Below are 17,649 nucleotides of genomic sequence, written 5' to 3' on the forward strand. Positions count from 1 at the left end.
TATGCAAAAAAACAGTATTACTAAAGCTACAAACGTACAAGGGATTAATAAGTTTATCGCGAAAAGGTCCCGTCTCAGCATAATGCTGACCCGGAGGTCAGCGCCAAGTCAGCGCTGATCTTCCGACGAGACCATTTGTGAGACCACGAACGCAGCCGCACGACACAGCCCCATCGCAATTCGAACGCATCCTTATTGAAGCGATCAACGCCATCTTGTCTTATATCTATGGCAGGGTATCATTGCGTCATTTTTGACAATGGTTTTTTTTTTTTTTTTTTTTATGTTTGTTCCTCGATATCTCCGTCGTTACTAGACCGATTTTAAAAATTTTTTTTTTGATTGAATGTATATGCATACAGATTGGTCCCATTTTTCTCAGAACCCAGTTCTGATGATGGGATCCTGGAGAAATCGAGGGAACTCCTCAAATCTGAAAGGCATACATATGGTGATTTTTGTGTTTTTAAAGGAACAGCATGCATTTACGTACGGAACAGTGACATTTGGTGCAGTGGAACTCCTGATGATGGTCAGAATGGAACTCCTCAAATCTGAACGGCACACTTATAGTGACTTTGGTATTTTTATAAGAACAGCATGCACTTACGTCCAGAACAGTGATATTTGGTGCAGTGGAATTGCTGATGATGGTCAGAACGGAACTCCTCAAATCTGAACGGCACACTTATAGTGACTTTGGTATTTTTATAAGAACAGCATGCACTTACGTCCAGAACAGTGACATTTGGTGCAGTGGAACTGCTGATGAAGAGTGAGCCGCCCCTCCGTTCCGTTGCGTTCCGTTCTGATAATCATTCTCATCTGTAAGTAGGTACTTCAGAATCATCCAGATTTCAAAATTGGTTCAGAAATGACGGAGATATCGAATAACAAACATTAAAAAATATACAGACGAATTGATAACATAATCCAACATTTGAAAGTATTTATCACCAGAACCCCAAAGGAAGGCGGTTTTTTTTTTCTTAAAAATTATTTTTAGTAATAATGATCTATTAAATACATAAATGAAGACCTGGAAGCGCATAAATCTTACATTTTACATCCTTCCTACATCCGATATCGGATCGGATAATGTGAAAACGGCCTTAGAAGGAAAAAAAAACGTTTAATGTCTATGTCTAAATATGGCCATTGACGTGGACTGTCCGAAGTGGGTAACTGCAAATTTCTCACAAGTGAAGTTATCTTTAAAAGGTCATTGATATTACTTTGATTTACTCAGGTATGTTGGTAATAAGCCATTCGAACCTCACCACCATTACCGTCACGCGCGAACAGAGGTCGCAACACTAGGGTTGTAAGTGCGTTGCCGGCTTTCACCTCTACTACAGACCATTCTACACAACATCGACAGTCGTGCAAAACACTCGATAATTCTGAGGAATAGGTAAAAACTTAAAAGACATCGAGTATTTTAGATAAGTTTATTTGGTTTATATGGTTACAATAATATTTATCAATTATCCACTGTTAATACATTAATTGTATGGCACTAACATAAATAAAAATACTTTCAATTAAAATGTCTTATTTTGAAATACATAATAACAGATACAGTATTGATTTCGAGTTAAACATAATAATAATATATTCGGAATTAATTTCTCAGTCGTTCGTTTAGACTTCGTAAATAAACGAAAGCCTCTTTTTAGTTTTGTTTACTTTTCTTAAGAAAATAAAATTATTAACACAAGTTCAACTTATTGATCCCGATAAATCGCAATTATAAATAGTCTTAATTATCGTAAATAACTTAACAGTTTGTACCGACGAGGACAGTTGGGTCACCGCCTCTAACGGTGCCTATAATATGAAAGAACGCGCAGGAATAGTCATTTATAAAACGATCGGACATCACTCGACATACATACAAACGGGTGTTACAAACTTACTCTACGCCCGGGCGCGCGCGGCGCCACTAGCGTCGGCGCCGGCGCCGGCGGGCGGCGCGGGGAAGCTATGGCGAAGCTATCCGGCGACCGGCTACTAATTATTTATTTCTTAAGGCATGTCTGTTTGTCTAATACTTAAATGGTTATTTTGGATTTTCGATAACATATTTAATTATAATTTACACATTCGTGGAAGCATACAGCGACGACAATCGGTAAGTAGACGATATAATGAGTACTCGGACCGATGCAACAAGCGCACACATCACACTATATACTATTTAACTTTAATTACATACAAAGGCCACATCACATCATTCAGTCACAAAGCGCGAATTAATGCTAACACTAATCCTTGAACAAACAAACGTGATTTAATATGCTGATGACAGTTGCAGTCTAATTCAACTATAACGATTAACCGATGTCGTTATTATTCTAATTATTGTATAAATATTAAACTATGGTACAGTTCTAATTTGTGTTAACTTACGACCAGCCTAGATTAATGAGATTTGTCGGTCGACGAGCCTCTATGTTACCACGGAGCCGGCAAGAGCATCGAGTATCGATATCGTATCATATGGCTTCGAGAAAGCGCCCGCTATCGTCGAGTACGGTCGGTCACTAGCCTAGGGTAACCGATGCGGCGACTCGACAGCACGACGGACTACGAGAGGAACTGTATCGTGCATTTTTAAGATTTGTTACAAATTTTGACATTTAAAATTTCGCTAAAACATTATTTACATTTAATTTTATATCGACAGACATATTTGAATATCTATACGAGTATAAAGTTAGATTAAGAGTATATCAGGAATACTAATCGTACCGTTCTTAACCATACTCCTTCAGACTTGAGCAATACAAAAAGGTACCAAAAATATCTCTTTCCCTTATTCCGCCTTAAGCAGTGATATGGTAAGGAATATCACAATATCAGTGACCAAAAAAGCGGCACTAAATTGAAACCGTAGCCTAATTTATAATAGTGGCAGTTGTAGCTGATCGCTGAGAGCGCGGGTCGTGCCCGTGCGTCGGGGAAGCAGAGCGCGCGCGGTCGCTGGTACCGTGCGGGGACGCCGAGGGAGGGACAGCGGGAGAGGCCGTGCAGTTAGTGTTGCGGGTGGTTACGCTCCCGACACCTGTACTTGTAGCGCGGTAGTTCCCGCGACAAGCCCGACACCGTAGACCCAGAGGAAGGTGCGAGGAGAGGCGCATGCAGTTAGGTACCAGTGGCAGGTTAACTAGTCTACAACGGTCTGAAACTCCCAGATCTATGCATCGCTCTTACCACCCCAACCAACCAAGCACTGAACCTTTACTATCTGCGATACGCATTAACGGGCATACCTGGTTTGATTAAATATTTAGATATTATGATTGTTAACAGTATGGAATGTGTGTACACAAAAGAATATTTAAGGTTAGTTGTATTTGCACAAGGCTTCTTTAAAATCAAAGTTTGTAAATAAACAATAAGGTCTAACACACACGAAGAACCTATACACCCTACGAATTATACACATCATATAATGATATACAAATACGGGTAACTTTAGACATCAAATTCACGATTATATTTACCTAAGTATATTTGATCGATATTGGGCGTCTTTCTCTCGGCATTAAATTTGGAATAATTTAGCGTACAAACGTGTTTACTTAGTAATTAATTTGAGATTAATCCCTATAATACAAATAATCATCTATATCACATCACATTGAAGAAAATATTTACTGCAAACTGTTTTATACAAAGAAATAAATTAATGAATCAAGAACCTACTTACTTAAGTAGGCATTTTGTATATCCGTTTTTGCCGTAAATATTTTCCCAATTGTGCCCTTAAACAACATTATTTACAGTTCAAGACCATGTCGTGCCTTAAAACGTAAGACTAGAATTTACTAAATAATTTATAAACGTGAGAATTATAATTTTAGTGATGTCGTAGGGTTCGTTACGTGACGAATAATAATGGATATTGCTGAGAGGTAACTAGAAATAAAATGTACATATAATAGAATACAAAACCTCACTATTTACAACCTTCGACCTCACACAAAACGTTCGCTTCACGGGATCCTTTGCAAAGAAGAGTTCCATTTCGAAATGACTAAACGCTCACTGTTTCATTACACTTGGAGAGTTGGTGTCTGGCAGCCTGTGGCGTGTTTAAAGGCGGTTGAAGAGTAGGGGTCGCCACTCGGGCTGCCAGCGCTAGGGCGGGCATCAGAAGTCGTCGAGCAGCACGGCGTCGCGCGGCACGAGCCCCTTCTGGTCGCCGCGGCAGCACAGCAGGTGCTGCGCGTCCACCTCCAGGATCAGCCGCAGCCGGTCGCCCTCGTTGAACGCGAGGTGCCCGGAATCCGACGGTAACCGGTGCCATAGTGTTCTCACGTATCTACATTAAGTTCGCGTTATTGACAATAATTAAAAGCGTTTATAGTTTGTTATGATAAAGTTATAGTTCGCGTTCAAATTTTGTACTGAAGTTGATGCGTAAAAAATGTCTCAATTCATAAATACTGTTAAGAATAATGCAAGACTTCAACTTACAAAAGGTCGCGAAAGCTGCAAGCCGAGTAAAGACGGAAATCAGTGGATTTCACTGAGTTCATTTGACACGCTAAGTAGATACGTTTGCTTGATCTAGTATATATGACATCTGTGTGCTACGCCGTAGAAAGTCTACGCTTTCTAGAAGGTGAAACTTGCACAAAAGATATGACAATCGCAACATTTTCCAATGAAATAACCTATCCATATCATATCTAGATCTATATTTTATGTATTTTAAATACATAGGCTACCTAGACTACCTAGTCATCATATTTAATATTTTTCCCCTCACTAGCTCGGAAACACGTGTTTTGTTCTTTAATACCAGCGGGTAAAAACGCATTTTATCCACTAGTGGGTAAAGTAATTTGACCTTGAATAAAGTCAAATTAACTGCTTTAAAATTGATAAAAGTAGGTGAATCTAGTAATAAAGATGATTTACCACCTGTGGAACTACTGGAGGCAGCGTTAAATACATATTTTGCGTTGTAGTTTCCTCGCTATAGTGAGGGGAAAAGTTTTGTGTTACACTCGGGTGCAAATGTATTTTACTTCTCGTGTGTTAAAAAACTCGGAAGTTCAGGATTCTATTCTCGAACCACTTGCTTCGCTCGTGGTTCAACTATAGAATCCTTTCACTTGCTCGTTTTTCAATTCCACACTCGGCGTTAAAATACAACTTTGCCCCCTTGTATAACAAATAACTATAAAATTCGTATGTATAAGTTCTAACCGGGCCGATAGTCGCGTGAATTTTTCAATGCTTTCTTTGTGATCTTCAATAAGGGCTAGGTTAGGCTTGCATCATTCTCAGTTACATTAACGGCCCGGCCACGACTTTTGTCTAAGCGCGACAGCGGTGAGCGGGACCCATACGTGCGAATAGAAAAGTCCCATCGCTGTGTCTCGCTCCAATGTATGGCCGCCGCTCACCGCTGTCGCACTTAGACCAATGTCGTGGCCGGGCCGTAATTTCACGCAGCAGAGGTCTGTAAAGGCCTATTACACAGTAAACGTATACTGACTTGTGTTTCTGGTGCGTCGTGGCGGAGTGGTGGCGGGCGGCGGAGGAGGAGGCGGCGCGGCGCGGCGCGGCGGGCGGCGGCGCGCGGCCGTACGGCAGCGAGGCGGGCCGCGGCGCCGGCGACGCGTGCAGCCCGTCCACTCGCGACGTCCTGCCGACACAATATTCGTAGGACTGATTTAGACGCCGTGCGAACTCGCATGCGATTTTAGTTACATTGCGGGCTGTGAGGTTACATACAATTTTGCACCGCCATCAAATACCGCAATGTAATAAAACTCGTATGCGAGTACTCGTACCGTCTAAATGGGCTTTAGAGAGGAGAATTCACTTGTAAAAGTTTGTAATTTATCACTCGACCGTGATATGACTTAAATGTGACGTCACGTTTCAGCGTTTAGAACATTTACGGCTCAGCCACGACATTGGTCTAACCGTGGCAGCGGTAAGCGGCGGCCATACATTGGAGCGAGACACAGCGATGGGACCTTTCATTCGCACGTATGGCTGCCGCTCACCGCTATCGCGCTTAGACCAATGTCGTGGCTGGGCCGTTAAGGGTCTTGTCGATCCACGTTATAGGATGAGTCTCTGGTGTGGAAATCATAAGTATTGTAATTTTTTATCGTCATTGTAAACCTATTCAAAATTATCTATTGACAAAAATTATGAAACAGGTTTCATAATTAGTCAAGTACTCAATGAAAAGCATGCGATTATGAAATGGAATACGAAGCTTTAAATCAATAATAAAATTGAAGTCGATGACTAGGTATAAAAGTTATTATTTTAAAACGAAGACATTCACATTTCAACATAGGTAGGTACCTACATGGATGGTTGTGTTACAAGTTTTGTATTGCATTAAGTATGATTTTTTACCTAAAAATACCGTTTAATATAACAAAGCATAAACAAAACAAGATCTAAGTTGGATTAATTCAATTTTCGGTGTAGTGTGTCTGCCTAATGTATACAAAATTAGTAACAATTATCTTCCGTCATGCAAATTTGGGCCCTTGCCCGACGACAATTTACGTCAGAAGTCGAGGTCACATCCGTTTAAAAGTGGTTTTACATAGTTATTACCCAGCGGGAAAGTTTCTTATTGTAACCGGGGATTTCTATTAAAAAACAATAGGTGAATGACGTAATACTTCAACGTTTTTTTGTTGTTACATATGATGTAGAAACGAGTGTGTAAAATTAATTAGCAAAATGTTTGATACCATATAAATTTAAGTAAAGATTGCATATTCTGATTATTCATATATCTTAATGTAGCAGTGAAATTTAAAAGTTGGCCCATAATAGAGTTTATCTGTAGGTATATATCAATCGTATCATATCATATAAGACAAGTATCGTTGCCTAAAGGTCACATGCTGACGTGACATAAAATACGTGCACCGATATGTTTTCCATGTGGATAAAACACAAACGGTATCCGTAACCTTGTCGTTTTGTTTATTTCTGCTGCGCCAATCGATGGTAGGCGCTCATACATGTTACGCATATACGCAAAATATAAACTCTTTAGCATCTTCCGCTGTCTCGTTGCTAATAATGAAGTTTCTTGCAAATAAAATATGAAGACATTCCCTTCCGCAAAGTTAATTACTTCCTCGTTTATTATGTTTCTTCCTTTATTAAGCAGCTCTTTGTTTACTCCGTAGGTATGAGCATTTTCCGTCTCCAATATTATATTATGAGACTCGAGTCGACAAGTACTTGATACATGGTTACATGTCTATACTTTACAAGTTGTATTTTTATTATTTATTATCTTTCTGTCTTTCTGTACCTACGTCAAATCATAAATACTACTCATGTAAACGAGTGAGGAGTTAAAAGTAAATCGATTAAAATTATTGTCTTTGCACGAGACATTTGTAAGTACCTAAGTAATTTGCATTAGTGTCGTTTCGTGATTACAGATATAATTAGTTTAGATGTTAGTGTTAATTATTGTTAATTAGTTTACATGCTTAAACAAGCATAAAGAAACAGTAAAATTTTCGTTAGTGCCGTTAGTTTGCTAGATGTTAAAGTCAGCGGGCCTATGATGGTTGCAATTTTATCACTTATCTACGTGGATAAAGTAGGTATCCGTCACTTTCTGGCAAATATGTTTGCGTGACAGTGACAAATGTCTTATCAACATAAGTGATAACATTGGAAGCATAAGGGCTGCTGGGGTACATACGGCGGCGGTGCGGGTTTCCTAGCAACCGGTTTGCAAATAACAGCTTCCTTTTCCTTGTTCTTGGCGACCACTCTCTTCACGGCTTCGGGGAAAGTTCTGGGTATGTGCAGGTAAAGAAGCGTATATATAACAAAATAGCTACGTAAGAACCAACCACCAGAAAAATAATTGAGGAAAAAAAGTACTAAAATAGTGCAAATAAGAAATAAATATTCTCCCAAGAGTTGTCTACCGAATAGGCTAGTTTCCTACTAGTCAAATCAGCTTCTTTTTAAGAATTGTCAAAACGATTTTCTAATATGGAATTACTATGAAATACTGAGGAGTGACGTCACGGTCAATTCATTTACTTTATATCTTTCTCTTTGACTTATTAAATAGAAATTATGTTTAAACATAATTACTGTCCATATTTTTTTTCTAATTATGTGGTGCTTTATTTCGTGCACTACAAAAAATATTTTATTTTAAGTATAGGAAACTAGCCTATTCTTTAAATATTTTGGTTGACACATAATGGTAACAATATCAAGACAATATCCATTTTTCAGGAATTTTTGGAGGAATTACGTAATAAAAGCAAGTAACTACTCAAATTAAATAAATTACTAATTAATGTGCCACCACCTTTAAAGTGCAAAACTATTGTATATTCTGTAGAGCAAATCAAAAGTATACCATAGTCCTGAAATGTATGCAACGGGGTGAAAATGTAGGTCACCTTGAACAACTTTTACTATGCGATGCGACTTGAACTCTCCAAAAAAATTGGCTCTTTCATACAATCAATCAGACAAGCATTGTAAGAGAGAGTAGGTATGTCAGGGTACGTAGCCGAATGGCACAAACGCTCACGAAACGAAACGCTCGTAGATATCTATCTCTATCGCTCTTGCGTATTGCCGCGACAGAGCCAGACAACTTTTCGCAGCGTATCGTTTTCAATTCGCGTCGCAGAAATGCCATTCGGCTACGGCACCAGGTAATTTTATCGCGATATCGGGGTTGGTCACATAGTAAAAGTTGCTAGTATGTCCTATATGTTCACACCATAAATGGTTGCAGGTAGTAACCTAATAAGCACCCTGTAGAAAAGAAAAGTACGAATGTATAATTGTATAATATAACAGATTGTGTTACCTGTTGGCGGGCTGCGGCCGCTTGGCGGAGGTGGCTCTGGCGGGCGTGCGCGCAGCGGTGCTCGCCGTCGGGGATGTGCCCTTGCGCACCGGCACCGGGATGCCCCTGCGCATTACAAATATTGCTAGTTAATAGTGTACATATACGCAGATATGACGAACGACATTGCTAGTTATAAAAAATTTTTATAAAATTCATTACATTTTATTCATTACGAAAAAAAACAGAAAGTATAGGTGTAGCAACCCACCTGTGGGCATTCTTGGCGGGCTCGGTGACGGCGGGCGCCGCCGGCCGCACGGGTGACGACACGGGCCGCGGAATTTTAGAGCCGCGCGTCGCTGCGGGGGATGTTTCTCCTGTACACAATGAATAATAAATGAGTTAAAACATGTATTCTCTTTAATAGTTAGTTATATATCTTATCAAATCTTTGCGTCGTCAAAAACTAGATGAATCGGCATAAATTGGATATAAAAAATGTTGTGAACTTGAAAGTTATAGAAAAAACTAACCAGTAATAAAATGACTTACATTTATAGAATTACAGATGGATCGATTTCTCACAAGTGAAAATATCGCACCGTTTTAAATCTATGAAGTCCTCTTTTTCAGGGATTAACATTAGTTGTGTATAATGAAAATTAAATTTGTAAAGTAAAAATATACCAGATGGTGAAGAGGGGCTCTCGGCGTTGCTGAGCAGCTCCCACTTGAGTTGCAGCTTGCGGAACTTGCCACCTGAGTGGCCGCTGGCCGCCGCGCTTTGTCCGCTGCTGGCCGAGCCTGGCCGCCATTCTTCGCCACTGCACTCCAGCTGTAACAAAGTCAATTGCAGGATTAAAATTAAGCTTCAATCTTGACGGATAAATCAGGGCGCGTAGACAAGTGGCGAAAATGTTCAAGCTATGTAGTTATTTCTCTCTGGCGCTCTTCTGTATTAACAAGACAGAGACGATGCGCAGCGTGAACAAATGTCATTTGTCTAAGCACTCTGATTGGACAATTTGCATCTATGTATACTTGTATCTATTGTGATAGTGACCGAACAAAAAACTACTAATTGTAATTGAACCTAATTTACCACCAAGAAGTATATTTAATATGATTCTGGCTGGTCAGTAAAAATTTAAAATCGTAAAATAGGAGGAAACAATGTCAACATTCCATCCAAATTTTTATTCTGGCGCCTTTTTGGTACTATGTTGGTTGGTCAGACTACAGGTACCATATAAAGGAGTTAAAACCGGCCAACGTAGTTTTCCGTATTTTTCTCAAAAACTAATGAATCTATCAAGTTCAAAACAATTTTCCTAGAAAGTCTTTATAAAGTTCTACTTTTGTGATTTTTTTTTATATTTTTTAAACATATGGTTCAAAAGTTTGAGGGGGGGGACGCACTTTTTCTTCCTTTAGGAGCGATTATTTCCGAAAATATTAATATTATCAAAAAACGATCTTAGTAAACCCTTATTCATTTTTAAATACCTATCCAACAATATATCACATGTTGGGGTTGGAATGAAAAAAAAAATATCAGCCCCCACTTTACATGTAGGGGGGGGGGGGGGGGGTACCCTAATAAAACATTCTTTTCCATTTTTTATTTTTGCACTTTGTTGGCGTGATTGATATACATATTGGTACCAAATTTCAGCTTTCTAGTGCTAACGGTTACTGAGATTATCAGACAAAACTATAAGGGTTCCTAGTTGACTACGGAACCCTAAAAACGGTTTACTAGTCTGGTTCGTTCACCCCGTAATACGTGCAGCAGTATCCAGGTGGGACCGACGACAGGTTGTTATATTTTTGGCTTCAAACTCAGTAAGTCAATGAACTTAGCGTAATTGAAAGCTGAGTATAACACGCCAGTGCTACCATAAGACGAACAATATAAGTGATTGTTATACCACTCTACCTAATTAGTGTACAAACAATAGATAGTTTTTTTCCACCAGTACGAGTATGATGTAATTTTTTTTTAAATCGTACAACCTTGGCAATATGAAGATACCGATATAGGCACCAGTCAACCATTCCCATCAGTTTAGAAATATTCGTTAGTTTTACAAATCAGCAATTCCCGTCAACTTTGTACAAAAATTAAGGAAAAAGTTAAATTTGTTTTTATTAATTCCTATTTTGTTACCAAGATTTTGTTGATTAATTGAGATTTTATTAAGTTTTATTTCGTCATTAAGGTTCTCTAGTATCTATATTTTCTTAATTATAACAATTATCCTGTATATATCTTACGAAAGTCGAATTATATTACTAAATGTTGGTAACAAAATAGGATCAATTAAAATTTGCTGACGTGGCATTGTACAAAGTTGACGGGAATTGCTGAAATGTCATAAGTAAATAGGTAATATGGGTTACTCATATTCTATGTTACATCAAACAAAATAATAAGCAAAACAATAAAATTAGTGTTCAACATATAAAATGTAAATACCTACACAATTAATGCACAACTTAAAATATAAATTAAATGTAAAAAATGGTTAAAAGCTGTAAGCGTTCCTGCAAAAGAAATGAACCAGAAAATGAATGAACACAAAACGGAGAAAAACGTGGATCTACGACACGAAGCACACCGAGACAGCCGCGCCGTTACCTTGAGTCGGCGGCGGCGGCGGCGGCGGGCCGCGCCGGCTTGTTGGTCTCCAGGCTGTCCGTGTAGTCGTCGCTGTCGTCGAACACCAGCCGGTCGAACGCCTGCATCAGCTTCGAGCCCAGCTGCACCCCGGACCAGCGCCGGTTGTTCTCTAATAACTCTATCCTGCTGTTGTTCGGACACAGGTCGTACCCTATCGCCGAAGGATTCACGCAGGAGCGGGGTCTGTTTTTCTCTACCGCGGTCTTTACGTTAGCGGAGTCGTTCAGAAGGTCCGGGGTGGATGGCTCCTTATTTTTAGGCTCCTTGTGCCTCATAATAACGCTGGTTTGACAGTCGTCGCTCGAAAGCCCGCTCGATTGCATGGAGCGCACCAGTTTCAGTAGATTCCGCTGGTTCAGTGTTAGTGGTGGGGTGTTAATCGAGGTAGGCTGTTAAATACACCAAAGACGTTTAGCATCATGCATCATGCCATCCAACGTCGACGTGAACGACCTTCGTAGGCCGACACGCGTAAAACGTAAGCAGGGTTTGGGCCTTATTTGCATTTTATGAAAGCTGTGCACGAACGAAATGCCAAAAGTTATCCGTTCACAGACTTGAGTGTATTTTCGTGAGTCGTAAGCACATGCAATAAACAATAAAATGCAAATAAAGCGATGTCTCCCTTTGCGGCAAGTCTGTTAGCAGTTGAGTGAAATAGATTCTTAGGTAATAGAGAGGATAATAATATTGTACAATATTTAGTAGAAAGATAACATGGTTACCTACCTCAAGTTAAACCGTAGTGTAAGTATTAAAACATTGTAGTATACTCGTATCAGCAGAAAACCAGGAATATATATTTACAAATACCTACTGTACTGATAATGATTTCGTTAGTGTTTATAGATTTGATTCTAGAATACATATACCTTCATTTCAAAATCGGTACTGAATAGAGGAATGACCTATTTACCTTGTGTGACTGTATAAAAGAGGCGACAAAATCGATCACGCACGAAGAACATGAAAATGCGCAAAACATAATAATAGTTATCTGTGCCAAGACTATTTAACAAGTGAAAATTTGTGATGTATTTTTACTATGTCGAGCGGAATTTTAGACATCTATCGGACATCTAATCCTTTAGAAGTTTTCTCTTAAGGGTTTGAAATACAGTACACCTGCATACACACACCAAATGACCCCGAGGTATTTGCAAGCGGTCACGAAATATATGAGTAAAAGTAAAATGCCGTAACTCACCCGACTAGCAGCGCGCATGTCACTCTCGATCTTCTTGAAGCTGCGGTGCAACTCCCGCATCTCGAACATGAGGTCGAGCGAGAAGGGCAGCAGCCGCAGCGGCTCCAGCGCGGCCTGCAGTGAATCCAGCAGGGCGCGGCAGCGCGGCGACTGCACCCCGGCGAGTAGAAGTGAGTCCGCGTTGTACGCTTTGCTCAGCACCGACTCTCGTGTGCGCACGTATGATACCCACGCGTCCACCGATTGCGCGCTGCACAAAAAATTGCAAATTTAGTTAAAAGGTATGAACAAAATCTAGTTTCGTTTACATATTTACGCTGTCCGAGATGATAACTACTGGCCCTGTAGCCGAAAGGCATTTCTGCGACGCGAAACGCCGCAGCAATGCAGTCTGGCTCTGTTACGCCAATACGCAAGAGCGATAGAGATAGATTGCATTTCTGCGGCGTTATTTAAATAGCTAACATTTTTTGGAATATATTGTGCGATATTTAAAACAGAACTGTTCCGAGGGTGTTTTGATAAGACCTCTATATTTGCAACGCAGATAGCCTCTTGTTCGTAGATGAGTTAGTTGACCTACCTATTAATGCAACGATATACGCTAATGCATGCGAAAAATTCCCGGACTATAACATCCATACTAATATTATAAATGAGAAAGTGTGTGGTCTGTTTGTTTGTCCATCTTTCACGGCAAAACGGAGCGACGTATTGACGTGATTTTTTAAGTGGAGATAGTTGAAGGGATGGAGAGTGACATAGACTACGTTTTGTCTCTTTATATCCCCCCACTTCCTTAGAATGGGGGGTGGAAGTTTGTATGGAGCATTCAGCAATTTTCGAATTTAACGCGAGCGAAGCCGCGGGCAAAGGCTAGTATTTTATACTTCGAATGCCGCTCCAGGACAATTCAATTTCAGTAGTATAATATTGTTGATACTACAAAAACTCACTTCAATAGTCCCAGAATGAAGGCGTTGAATTTAACCAGCCCCTCCGTGACAGCATCCTCACTATTGATTCTCAACACCAACTCGTTCAAGGATTTTGTTATCGGCCCCTGTCTTGCTGTAGTCTCGACCATTTGCCACACAGAGTTGTTTACGGCTCCAAAGGAGGTTTCAATGTTGTCCTTCAGGCCGTCCCTGAAAACGGCGTATAAAGCCGGGCAAAGGGCATTTAGGGCAATTTTAGCGCAGGCAGGAGACTGTTTAGAGTCTCCTAGGAAGGCCAACTCAGCTTGGTCAGTGGCCGAGGAGAAGTGTTGGATCAACATTTCCACTGCGTCCGTTACATTTGAGACTAAGGCTGAAAAAAAAAACATTACATTAACATAATAATAGAAAAAAAAAACTTTTTGGAGTCGTGAATTCCGGTAACAACAGAGCTTCCAAATTCTTACCTCTCTTTTGTGACAAATCAATCAAGTCGTATTTCCCTCTGCTATCGTGGTGTAACGGGCTGCCGAATTCATCTGGGCTTATTTCAGCTTCTTCACAAATTGGTATCTCCGCCAAGTTTTTACCCTGGAAAACCAAATAGGTAAGGAACCGAAATTTCTAGAAAGTTATATTTAACATGTGTGTAATGAATTAGTGAACGATATAAACAGCCCAATAAAATTAGCTAGAATAGGTATTTCAGGCAAAATAAAGACAACAAGCAGGTGTTGACAAAAGTAGTGAATAAATAACGACATAAGTTTGGCAATCCGCAAAAGAAACATAAAAGAACCAAAGGTACTCACAGAAATCAATAGGCAATGATGTCGATAAACTATTTAGAGAAAAATGATACCTGGTATAGTCTTTGTGAAATTACAGCAGAAATATTAGGTGAATTAGGCGGCGTGGTGAGACTGGCTACTTTCAGCTCTTCCATTGCCTTCACTTGGGTTGGTTGAGTTTCGGGTTTCGCCTCTGACTTTTGGGCAAAACTAACAGATTTTTTGCTATTGCAGCTACTGCCGCTAGAATCTGTGGACCTTTGATTTTCTTCCTGAGAACGTTTCATTTGCAGAAACTTGGTAACCTGATTTCTTACCTTTTGGACCTGATTTTGGTCCCACTCATCCATATTTTGGCAATTAAAGCCGCTTAATTTCAAAAACTCTTCTAATTGTTGCAGATCAGCGCTGCTGATCAGAGCGCCTGGTGGAGGGAACTCCGTGTACTCAGTTTTCTTTGTTCTCGGTTTAGGCATCGGGGGCGTATGAGGCCTGTGGTATTTCAATTCATTCGATTTGCCCGATTCTAGGCTACTCTCTGTACCGACACCTTCATCTTGGAAAAGTTCATTATAGTCGGCATCTTTTTCGGCCGCATCGAGAAATTGCTGCGATAATCTTTTGGCTGCTAAATCATTATTTTTCCTATATTCTGTGGTCTGGTTTTGTAAATAATAAGGTTCCTGCAGCGACCTTCTCTTCGTTTTGTGTTCAGTCGCAGCCGTCATACAAACAATGGGGTCCTGCAAAAGCTCGTCCATTTCGAACATACTGTAACGTTTCGACGGCGTGCTCGTTTTACGCGTTTTGTCCATCGACTTGCGCAAAATGCTTTTAGGCAGGGGGGGTCTCGGAGGGGCGTGCTCGCCCTGCTTGGCGTGCCGAGCCTGCTCGGCCGCCGACAGCGAGCGCTTGGTCCTGTGGCCGTCGGTGTGGCTGGCCTCGGAGCTGGTGGCGCTGTCGTAGCGGTAGACGAAGAGCGGGTTGAAGGTGCCGTGCGGCGCGGGGCTGGGCTGCGCGGAGGAGTCGGTGAGCATGGTGGAGGAGCCGCGGTAGCCGGACGAGGGCTGCGTGGCGGTGCTGGAGCTGGACGACACGGTGGTGTTGTGGCCGGCCAGGTTGTTGCAGTCGCAGCTCATAGGCCTGCCCTTGGATTTAGGTGTCGCGTTACAGTATTTATCGCATTTTGTTCCGCACTCTTTTTCTCTTACGTTTTGCATCAGTTCGGGTAACTCTGATAGCATTTGCTTGCATTCTGTGGGTAGCAAAAAGTTTAGTGAATCCCAATCTTTTATGTGCCCGAGCCCCTTCTTTTTTAGCATCTCCACGTCGTTGCAAGAAAATGGTCGTTTACCTTTAACGTTCAGTCTGTTCCTCTTGATTTCGCTCGATTTAGGCGAGACGTTTACTTTTACAGGATTCAGGTAAATATTTGGTCTGCCGTTCAGAAAACTTATATCGGGAAGCGTGTAGTTAGGGTATAGTATAAACACAGGTTTCTCGCAGTCTCCTTCTTTAAGTTTCTCGAGAAACGAGGGTTCCACTACCTTGAATATTTCACGTTCATGGGATATGTTCGACATTTGTAACGTGGACGTCTGCATACTTTTGTCAATAGTGGTGGTCTCGAGATGAGTAGACGTAGATTTGTTATCAAAAGGCTCTCTTTGCAATAATCGATTCATTTTTGTAATCTGGGTTCCATCTGACTCAGAGCAACTCGATATACTAACACTAGTGTTCGACGATTGGGAAGAATATGATTTCTTATTACTTCTCAGTCTTGAAGGACTATTCACCATATTGACGTTAGTTCTCTTTGAGTGGCGTTTGTTTACTGTTGCATAAAGGTTGGATTCGCTATCGCTTAATTTAACGCCATCATTGTCTTCTTCTTCTATTACTTCGTCATAAACTCTATTATTGTACGGGTTGCTAGGTGGAATCTCATCGTAAATTGCTGAACCCTCTTCCGCTACATCACATGGCAATTCCATTTGAGAACGCATTGACATTTTGGAGTCATCTTTTGGCTCTCCCATAGAGTCTCCACTTTCACCACCGGAGCTAGATGGCCAGCATTCTGACCTGTCTATTTGATCCAATCCTACTACGCCATCATTGCTTTTTTGTTTCATAAACAGTTTTACCAGGCTGAAGGCCTGTTTTGGTTGACTTTTGTCTGAAGATGACTGGTTTTCGGTAGAGGAGGTACTCATTGGTTCCGAATGCTGACTTCCGTGCGTAGAACGGTGTTGCGATACATCGTACACTTTCATGCAGGTCGGAGTACCCATTAACCTTTGATTGGTGGTGAAAGAGTCGACCTGCAAACAAGGGCGTAACAAGGTGTTAATGAAAGGCAACAAGGTCAAGCTTACAGAGCGGTTAGAACAATAATAGGGCAGAACAGTAAACAGACTTGACTTCTTTTCGTTAACTTTTCAATACTATACTTTACTTATAGTAGATTTAATTATTTATGGTAGCGATTTACATTGTTAATTCCCCTAATAAAACATAAAACGAGTAAATTGAAATTATGAATATATGGTTATTATTAGTATACTTTCATACCGTTGAGTTGCTGAGAGCAGCCGAGTTGATGGAACTGCTCATAATCTTCCTTCTGTACAGGTTTGGCAGACTTTGGCTCTTGATAACCGAGTTGCTCATATCACTTGTGGCATCGGTCGCTTCATGTGAATCCTCATTGTTGTTCCCTGAAGGGTGCCTGTGTACATACCAATATACGTTTGAATAATTGTCAACAATCAAAATAAATAACATATTTAGTAACAAAATATTATAAACAATTCAAACTTACCTTCTTAAAGGCGAATGGTTGGTCTGTTTCTTAAGCTTACTCCAAGTAGTTAATCCTAAATCGCTCCTAGCCATAGAAGTAGTTAGCTTATTGGTTAGTTTCTTACATCTTTCTAATAATTCTAAATTCCTGCGTGTTCTTTCATCTAGCGTTGCATTATCTTCTTGCTTATCCAATTTGTCTGAAAATAGAACGAAGACAATTATCTACAATGTACACACTTAGACATAATGAATCATATTTGACGTAATCACGACTAATGTAAACAATTATGTCATTATCTGAAATTCCTCAGTGACTGGATCGAATTATTCATTTTTCCAAAAACCTGATAAAGAAAACTGAATTATATGATTTATAT

The 17,649-nt window shown here is 40.3% G+C and overlaps 1 protein-coding gene across 10 annotated transcripts in view; it reads right to left on the reverse strand.

The window, feature by feature from the left end:
- Nucleotides 1-1,437: 1,437 nt before the first annotated feature.
- LOC125242409 overlaps nt 1,438-17,649 on the reverse strand; it is a 90,455-nt gene continuing 74,243 nt past the window's right edge. For 7 of the 10 annotated variants that reach the window (XM_048151216.1, XM_048151212.1, XM_048151213.1 and 4 more), the window contains 12 exons: nt 17,289-17,469; nt 17,039-17,195; nt 14,779-16,788; nt 14,138-14,261; nt 13,689-14,043; nt 12,733-12,982; nt 11,484-11,914; nt 9,530-9,677; nt 9,111-9,219; nt 8,861-8,965; nt 5,516-5,665; nt 4,191-4,330 (listed from right to left, as the gene is read on the reverse strand). In XM_048151216.1, the coding sequence (XP_048007173.1) occupies nt 4,323-4,330; nt 5,516-5,665; nt 8,861-8,965; nt 9,111-9,219; nt 9,530-9,677; nt 11,484-11,914; nt 12,733-12,982; nt 13,689-14,043; nt 14,138-14,261; nt 14,779-16,788; nt 17,039-17,195; nt 17,289-17,469 (4,028 nt within the window). In that variant the 3' untranslated portion in view covers nt 4,191-4,322. Of the gene's footprint in view, nt 4,331-5,515; nt 5,666-7,720; nt 7,817-8,860; nt 8,966-9,110; nt 9,220-9,529; nt 9,678-11,483; nt 11,915-12,732; nt 12,983-13,688; nt 14,044-14,137; nt 14,262-14,778; nt 16,789-17,038; nt 17,196-17,288; nt 17,470-17,649 lie in introns of those variants that run through there. The other 3 variants (XM_048151217.1, XR_007178867.1, XM_048151218.1) reach the window with 3 other exon arrangements.

This window comes from Leguminivora glycinivorella, chromosome 2 (genome assembly GCF_023078275.1).
Source record: "Leguminivora glycinivorella isolate SPB_JAAS2020 chromosome 2, LegGlyc_1.1, whole genome shotgun sequence".
Taxonomy (NCBI): domain Eukaryota; kingdom Metazoa; phylum Arthropoda; class Insecta; order Lepidoptera; family Tortricidae; genus Leguminivora; species Leguminivora glycinivorella.